At 39.0% G+C, this 9182-nt stretch overlaps 1 protein-coding gene across 2 annotated transcripts; it reads right to left on the bottom strand.

The window, feature by feature from the left end:
* Nucleotides 1-544: 544 nt before the first annotated feature.
* On the bottom strand, nt 545-8423 carry LOC136699300 (pyruvate dehydrogenase (acetyl-transferring) kinase isozyme 2, mitochondrial-like). Of its 2 annotated transcripts, none has more exons than XM_066673903.1 (11): nt 8083-8423; nt 7110-7251; nt 5457-5528; nt 4842-5026; nt 4147-4227; nt 3414-3491; nt 3156-3235; nt 2721-2819; nt 2097-2207; nt 1835-1948; nt 545-1718 (listed from the first exon to the last, which is right to left on the bottom strand). In XM_066673903.1, exons 1-11 carry the CDS (start codon nt 8198-8200, stop codon nt 1575-1577), a joined length of 1224 nt encoding a protein of 407 aa, XP_066530000.1. In that variant the 5' UTR covers nt 8201-8423; the 3' UTR covers nt 545-1574. The 2 variants fall into 2 exon arrangements, with proteins under 2 accessions (XP_066530000.1, XP_066530001.1); XM_066673904.1 differs by having other exon boundaries at nt 3156-3232.
* Between the last annotated feature and the right edge of the window lie 759 nt (nt 8424-9182).

Here is a 9182-nt window from a genome sequence, read left to right as displayed (position 1 = left end):
AAACACTGAGAAAAAAACGGAGAAAACAAGAACGGAGAAGAAAGAGAACAGAGGTAAAACGGCTAAAAACCAGAGCTTCTGCTCCTCGCTCCTCACTGCTGTGCGCTCGGGGTCGGGGTGAACAGAGAGCGGCTCATTATCATTTAAAGGAACAGGTGCTGAAGGCGGGCGTTCTGAACAGGGGCTGTTTACACAGGGGGAGAACACTGCTGTGGGGTTTGGACCAAAGCAGATCACAGACATTTCATTAAGAAACAGAACTGTGCTCCACTGTGGAGAAGAGGCGGGGGGAATGGAATGCACATGTTTTTTCTAAGGGTGATTTGACAGTACACTCTCAGACCCAGGACTGTTTATGAGGTTGCGATTGTGAAAGTTGTTTACAATCCCTGAAGTAATCCATACAACCCATATATGGTCCTCCAGAACAGCACAGTCAGGTCTGTGGTCTGTTTAAAACTGACAGCAACAGTTTACAGAGTTGTTTAAAGATGATGGTGATAATGAGGGTTTATTTAACACTTTTATACTCAATTTATTGTTATTCCATCATACAAAAATAAAATAATTACAGAAATATACACCAGTCTGATATACAGTACTCAAACAATATTTCAACCAAAAACAAATAAACAAACACAACGCTGGCCCCTCTTTGGCTTACATCACTAACGCTGATCTACTGGTGTATGTGTTACTTTTACATTGTATAAAGTGCATTTTAATTAAACTATTTCAGTCATTCACTAAGTTGCTGTGTCTTTACTGGACACTGCAAATCACTTCAACTTCAGGAAGTTGAGAGAAATCAAAGTACAAAGTGCTTAATTCATATTTGAAAACCAATCAATAACAAACCCACATTGGGTTTAACATAAACAAGAATAAAACCTGTAATCATAAGGCTTTATAAATGCATTGTTGACCAACATTACGTTCCAACCTTTTCTTAAAATCATTAATTCATAAATTCCACCTTAAATGCCACAGGTCATAAAAAAACACTTCCCATTCCACCTTAAATGGTGTTGTAGTTAAATTCAGGAGCTTCACACCTTTAAGAAGTTGGACAGTTTCTGGTCCACCTTAAACAGTGCCACAGTTACATTCAGGAGTCTGAAATGGTGGAATATTTAAGGTGGAATGGAATGTTCCATTAAGAACCTGTTACATTTCACTCATAATGTTCAAATTAATTTGAATAGCACAATTTAACGCAGCAGTCCGTGATTAGATTACCTCACTTAATAATTAGCCTACATTTTAATACTGCTATTTAAAGATGGGTGTGGCCTAATGTTGCTCCGCCTATCATATGTTCAATCCACGGTTTAAGAAACACCTTGAACGTTCTTTGACAGAACTATACACCCCCCAGCACCCTTTCACTGTTCTCCACTCTCCTCCGTGCATCTTCTGTTCTAGACAAAGATTGCTTCTCTGTTCTAAGGAAACCTGTAACTTGAGGTTCCTTTTATTTCGCTCAGAACTGCAGACGTTCTTACAAGTCTCTGTTTCCTCTCTGGTCCCAGCTTGAGATTTATTCTCTTAGAAATCTAGAACAGTCCAGAACCTCACTTAGCTGCATGATTCCTTGTAAAATCCACTGGTTCCCTTCGTGGGACACACCAGTCGTCCGCCTCTGGAACAGAGGTATAATGTCGCACTACGGTTTTATTGAAGACAGGGAGTTTCTCCACTGAGTCTGAGGTTAGAGCCTGAGAACCAGGAACATGTTAGAACAAGTTAGAACCTCACTGCAGAAGTGCTGTATAGTTTGCAGTTTACTTTAAAACATGTGCTAAAGCTACTCTTCGTTTTAAAATATTCATACCTTCATGTAGATAAGTGCGTCAGTTCCGTATCCCTCCAGAGGATAGAGCTGTAGATCTCCCTGGAAATAACGGACATACAAACGGGAGAGAGGCAGTCCGTGACCGAATCCCGCCTACAAAACAAACAGAACAAAAATGACTTTATACAAATTTTATTCAACGCTTGATGTAAAAAATGTAATTAAATCCACAGTATCTTTGATTTGTTTGTGTGTGTGTGTGTGTGTGTGTGTGTGTGTGTGTGTAAAAGTGTATAGTTACCAGAGGTGTGCGGCGCTGTGTGGTAGTTTCCGGTCGAGGAGCTGTTGAGTAAAGGTAACTGAACAGACGCTCAACCTTCCTCACAGGAACTCCACCTCCTCTATCGCTCATCTACAAAATTAACACACAGTAAACACGGAATACATGCACAACACAAACACACTGCACATCCTCTATCACTCATCTTCTATATTATTCATATTTACATATTTATTTATTTGTGTGCCAAATTAAAACCAAAGCATTTTGTTCCAGACAAAAGACCAACACAATAAGCTTTATCAGAATATGTTTGAACATGAGCTACTGCTGTTTACTCCTACATTCAGTTACAGCACTGAAATACTGGCACTCAGCCATTTACTCTTACATACAGTTACAGCACCGAATTAATGACACACACAAGTTATTGCTGTTTACTCCTACATTCAGTTATAGCACTGAAATACAGACACCCAGCCGTTTACTCTTACATACAGTTACACCACCGAACTAATGGCACACAGCCATTTACTCCTACATACAGTTACAGCACCAAAATAATGACACACACCAGTTACAAATGTTTACTTCTACATGCAATATAAACCCATATCTCCTGTGTGTGTTTGTGTGTGCAATGACCTTGATTGACAGATCTTCTCCTCCCAGTGACACTGTAACTTTTATTGATGGCAATGTTTTGCTGGAGTCATGGTTCTCGATTGTGGCCCTCATTGCATTCTGGATAGAGAGGAAATGCCAAAATTAACCTTCAATATTTGTAAGAAATATTTATTAATAATTAATATTCTCACTTCCACTACAAGTGATTACTTTAACATCATCAAAGTCTGGAAATCAAATAAAAGCTCTATTTAATCTCACAGTGTCTAAACTGATATCGGAACTGTTTTTATTGTCTCTGAGACCATATTATAAATGTAGATACTGCTCTAAATGTTTTAATCAAAGATAGGTCATATTCATGGAGACATTGAATACTGACATGGGGGTGGTATTAAAGTGTGTATTATTAAGTGTAACAGGCACAGCAGTGCTGCTGGAGTTTATTATTACCTTAAAAAGCTCAAACAGGACGTGGTGGAGATGTGAGGGGACAGTGGAGATGTGGATGGGCTCTGAATTTCCATTTACTGCTAAAACAAAGCAGTAAACAAATCCAAGATGAGAAAATACAGATTTAGGATTAAACATGTTTATTATGTAGATTAACAGAGAACTGGTTTATCTTCCTGTAAATAAAAAAATCTCACCCCCTAAAAAGTGCTCTCTGCTTCTGTGTATTAAGCATTTTATGAATGTGTTTATATTTACCATTGATTTCAGTGAATTCCAGTTCAGGTGAACACAAATAAAACTGTTCACAGAGTGTCCTCGCACACTCATATGCATCTGAAGATGAAACACACACACACAGCAATAATTTTATGTGCATAAACGTCTATTATCAAGCCATTCAATGGATATATAGCACTGTATTAAACAGACAGTGTCACACAATTCCACATTTCTTTACCAACATGTTCACCACTAAACTCTCACAATCACCTGACGAAGTTCAGACTTTCTAATTACAACAGAGCAACTTTAGTGTGAATATATATTCAGGATTTAAGGCAACTCTGGGGTCAATGATCTCCATGTGACGGTCACAGGGCTTAAATATGTAGTGATTACTGAAAACTCTGTTCTTTATCTGGTTTTGTGTGGAAACACCTTAAGAAATCAGAGTAAAGATAGACATGCACCCCATTAAACCCCCAACCCTGATTACTGGGATGATTAACAGATGGGTCCTGTCAGATATTACACTGGCTTTAGTTAACGTTTAATTTCATTTTATATATGTCGGTAGGTTGCTTGAAATTAAATCATCTACATCAAGGGATATAATCCGAGTATAATGCATGTTACTCCAGTTCATATCCGGTTGTAGATGGTTTATTTCATGCAACACTTTGACGTAACAATATTAGGTAATTTCAGAGTTTTGTTTTTTCAGTGTGAGATAACAGCTGAAATCTGATTATAACTGTGTGTTGCTGACCTTGAATGACATCCGTGACCCTGCAGTGGGGACTGATGCAACCAATGGAGCTGCGGGCATGCCGGGAGGCAAAGATCAATGCTGAACACACACACACAAACACACAGAGAGAAATAGGATTATCAGTAACACTGAACAAAGAACAATGACCCACATATCAGAACAATCAGGCTAAAACACCTCTATGAAAATATACTCAGATATAGAGATAGTAAAATCTGTGCATATACAAATCAAAACCTGTCATGTCTGACTTAGTGAAAACTATATTAAAGGCTCTTAGGGCATGTTTGACTGTCTTGTGTAACTGTAATTGTTGCTTGGCTGTTTCCATTTGGCACTGAATCTTAGCATTTGATGAGTGCACAGTATTGTAGGAAAATTGTAGATGTCCTGCGATGATATTCATGTTGGTTGTTAAGGAGTTCCTTAGGCTGTGGCATTTAAAGTTGTTTCTAGGGTATTGTGGGGTAGCTGCCAAGGTAACTGGTATCCACTGCGCTAACTGCGTAATGGTATAACTAAGTTTAAGTTAAAGAGCTAAGCACTTTGCTGATATTCATTCTAGGGGTTATTGTTTTGCTTAGTAGCGTCTACATTGCTGTTAAGCAGTTGCTATGATATCCCTAATGGTTGCTAGGCAGTATCTATTGTGTCCTAGTGTTTACAGTGTGATATTATGAAGGGCTCCTCACTGTGCTGGTTGATGAGCATCCGCATAGAGATGCGACTCATGTAGAACCGGTCCAGAAAGTACTGAATGTTCTGACTGGACACTGGGTCCTGTCCAAACATGTGTTTAAACTCCATCACTCCCTCGGCCATGGTCGGAACCACATCACTGTGACGCTTCTGGATCCTCACCAGAGCCTCTACAAATCTGAGCGGGGATACACACAGAAAAGAAACACGTTAATAAAAATAAACACGTTATTAAACGATTAAAAGATTGTTAATTAGTTTTCCAGCACAAAACTTTGCAAAAAAAGAATTATGAAGGAGATAAATGTTTATCTTGTTTTTCTATAAAAAGTTACTCTCATGAGATCAGTGAAATTGCTGTGCCATCTCTGAATGAACCTGTTTATGCTCCATTGAGTGGGTGCCCCACAAGGGGATGGACATGTTTTAAAACTGAATTAGTTGTGAATCTCTAATATTATCAGAAACTCCCTGGAGAACCTGTTAGTTTTATAATGATGATACTTGTTTTGTTTGTAAAAGTATAAAGATTTAGTAGTAGTAGGAGTAGTAGTAATAATTAATAATGATAATTAAACAAAAAATGTTCATCTGCATCTGATACTCACTCCTTCAGAACTGTGTGATCCTCAGGGGTTTTATCATAAAACTCCAGAATCTCCATTAAACTCTGAATATACCTGAGAGGGAGAGAGAGACAGAGAGAAAAGAGAGAGGGCGGGGAGGGAGAGACATATGTGAAAGGTCATAGCAGGTTATGTGAGGTTGTTATTACTGAAAGTTTGGCAGTGAGAGAAGATTCCATTAATGACATTTTTGGGTTGTTTCCAGTAGTGCTATTTCATAACCACCACCCCCTCCTAAAGAGAGACAGACTCTCTCTCTCTCTCTCTCTCTCTCTCTCTCTCTCTCTCTCTCTCTATCTATCTATCTATCTATCTATCTATCTATATAATAGTGTGAAATAATTCTTCAGATTCTAGATCAGATTCCATATTTGTTAGATTGGACTGAAGCTGGATTAGAGTTCTTATCTGATTACTGAAATGTCGACAGTATACACCCAATCTTTACATCATACTAAAGCTCTTACTGGATTTGTAGAACTGATAAATATGAGCTGTATAGTATCTCAGTAAATTGAGGGGAGTAGGTGGTGTCTACATGTGCAGACAGTGCTGGATAAAGAGGGGTCTCCTGGAAAACACTGAACATTTACTTCAACACAACACTGTCACATGGAGCTCAGTGACAGAGTCGCATTAAACTCCTGAATAAATATTTACATTAACGTTACACTCTATTAATGAGAATGTCAGGGAGTTTGGCCACATGACGCACTGTGCAGAGTTTATTGGTGAGTGTGTTGCGTGTGTTGTGTTTATATAAAGATCTGATACTGAGGGTCTCACGTAAACCCTGAATTTCTCAGTAACACATTAATGAGCTGAATGTAATCTGAGCTGTAAACAGACAGGGCCCCTCCAGGAAGTGTACATAATAATACCCTCCTCTTTATATTCTAGCAGGATTTCATTCACAGAAATCTAAACAACTCTCTGAAATAAAACATGTTCTAGATTCTCATTGGAGGGGACCCTCATAGAAGCCAAACAACTACGCTCAAACATCTCAACATTAACATGCATGTGTCCCAGCACTAAAATATAAACCACAACCTGGACTAATTAAACCGAACCAGGACGGAAAACCCCAAACCTGGTCTAAAGAGCTTGGACTAATGAGCCTGGGTTATTTCAGGTTAGTGGAGTTTAGTCTGAAGGTAGTGTTTATAACTGCATTTGAGAAACAAAACCAAAATCAGTGCAGGAACTGTGACAAAGTTTACAGCACACTATACTACACTCTCTCTCTATCACACACACACACCCATTTACTCTGTACACTGCACTGAGATGTGGCCAGTGCTGTGCAGTGCAGGGGTCTCAGTAGTAGAGTGAGGAGTGTGTGTTGTTTGGCTCGGCATCTGCTGGAACTGAAGTGCTTCTGAAAGACTTTAATCATCTGCAGTGATTTATTTTGATCTGCCACACCTCTCTGATCTTCTGTAATCTACCACACTTTCCTGTTATCTAAAGTGATTGACCACACTCTACTATGATCAAACATGATTTACTGTGATCAGCTACACTTTACTGTGATCCACTGTGATCTACCACACTTTATTGTGATCTACTGCAATCTATGATTTACTGTGACCTACTGTGTGTGTATATGTGTGTGTGTGTGTGTGTTTATACCAGCTGTGTACAAGCTGAACTGATTGTGTGCTGAGGAGTGGGGTGGGTAGGAGTCTGATCTCCTTCATGATGTTGGCGAGCCTGACGGGCAGCTCCTGACGCAGGAATCTGAACGACGTCTTCTCACATGCATTTACTGAACCTACACACACACACACACACACACACACACAGATGTTAAAGGTCAAAAAGTCCAAAGTTTCTGAAGTCCTGCTCCTTCAACATTTCAGTCTTTTTCTATTCCCTACCATTCATCATCTCCAGTTCCCCCTGTTGGCTGTTAGCTTATCTCCCTGATTTCACTCATGATGTCCCCAAGGGGGTGTGAGGACGAGCACATGCTTCCTCTGAGACCTGTGATATCATGTGTTCACACCTACACTACATTTCCATCACTGGACAGCTCAACAAGCCAGAGGAGAGCGCTGACTGCTTAGGTCTGTCACATCAGCCAACAGACGCCTGCTCTGGACAGCACAGTGCGGTGTGTCGAGGGGAGAAGGAGGGGGCTATACAAAGTAAAGAGCCCTTAAGAACCCAATTTTAGTTTCACCCTAAACACCTCTGCATGCAAAACTGTAGGTTTCTTTCAGGGGTTCATGGTTCTTTGCACTGTCCTTTAACAAAGAACCACAGAAAAAACATTTTTAAAAAGTGACTCAACACACCTCTGCATGCACTTCATTAAATGGTTATTTACAGAAGTAGAACCTTACTAGAGAACCATTAAGGAACCATTTTAAGGCAATAGAACAATGACATCCTTACAGCCATAAACATTGAACCCATTCCATTTTTGAAGTTTTGTGAAGGTGGCTCTACACACCTCTGCAGGCAACAACTTATAATGTTTCTAAACAGATCCACTACATTTACTAACCCTGAAAGAACACTGTAAAACATATTTCTGTGTAAAGGTTTATGGTTCTCCTAAAGTGGTTCTAGGTATCTGTAGCTCTGATGCTGCTCTTACCGAAGTCCAGGAGCTGCTTCATGGAGAGAGGAGATGGAGAGAATTTGGAGAAATGATCAACATGTTTCGGGACATTGGCCAGAGCTGCGTTCTTTGTGATGAACCGCACAAACTTCATCTTGTCCAGGAGGCCTTACACCACCTTAAATATCTACTTTTAAATTTCACCTTAAATATTCACCCAAACTCCCTTCTTTAAGCACCTTAAAAATCCACTGTTTAAAAATACACCCTTTTCACTCTCTTACAAACACTAAACCAATCTTAATATTTCCATTAAATGCTGTAAAATATCCAGCTGCAATCCCCTTAAACTACTCTAATGTCCTTATGTGCCCCAGTGTTGATGTCGAAGTTCCTTCTCTTCTCTCCTGCAGCTCCTTCACTGTTATCTAATATAGGCCACGCCCACTCCGTGACCTCAGCACCCAACACGGACCAATCGGGGAGCGGTAGTGTTGTGGCCCTGCCCACTTTACAATCTGAAAGAAGGGTCAGAGAAAATGGAAAACACAAAACAACAAGCTAAACACACACACACAGTTTCTATATTTACAAAAACACACTCTAAGGACACACACACAAACACACACATAAAGAGTCAAACACATTAATGCAGACATACATACAGTGTCAAATAAATACACACACACACAGTCCAAAAACACAAATATACTGTTACAAAAGTTAACATGAGTGTCTGTAATTAATTTATCTTTACTTTTTATTATTTTAACTCTTAATATTATTTGGAGAATATGAACCACTAACAGCTCGTGTTATAATAAATTACATTTAAATTCTAAAGGCTTCCTTTTTCTAAAGGTTTTGTGGAAAGAGAGGAACGACAAAGAATGTGTGTATAATTTTAATGAAATTGATATAAATTATATTTTTTTTTAACAGCAAAAATGTAAAGCTTTGGAACAAATCTGTTGGCTGTGTTTTTCAAAGTCCTTGCGCCCCCTTGTGGGTGGTATTAATTAGCAGATGTTTGTGGTCAGTTTATATCTCTGCACTTTGTTTCTCTTTATTTACTGCTGTTGCCTGGTTTATTTACTCTGTTTTTGTATATTTTTGCTTTAAATCTTTCAGTAATG

The sequence above is a fragment of the Hoplias malabaricus genome, chromosome 6, assembly GCF_029633855.1.
Source record: "Hoplias malabaricus isolate fHopMal1 chromosome 6, fHopMal1.hap1, whole genome shotgun sequence".
Lineage (NCBI taxonomy): Eukaryota > Metazoa > Chordata > Actinopteri > Characiformes > Erythrinidae > Hoplias > Hoplias malabaricus.
Note: the sequence above shows the minus strand (reverse complement) of the source record. Positions and strands in the feature narration are given on the sequence as shown.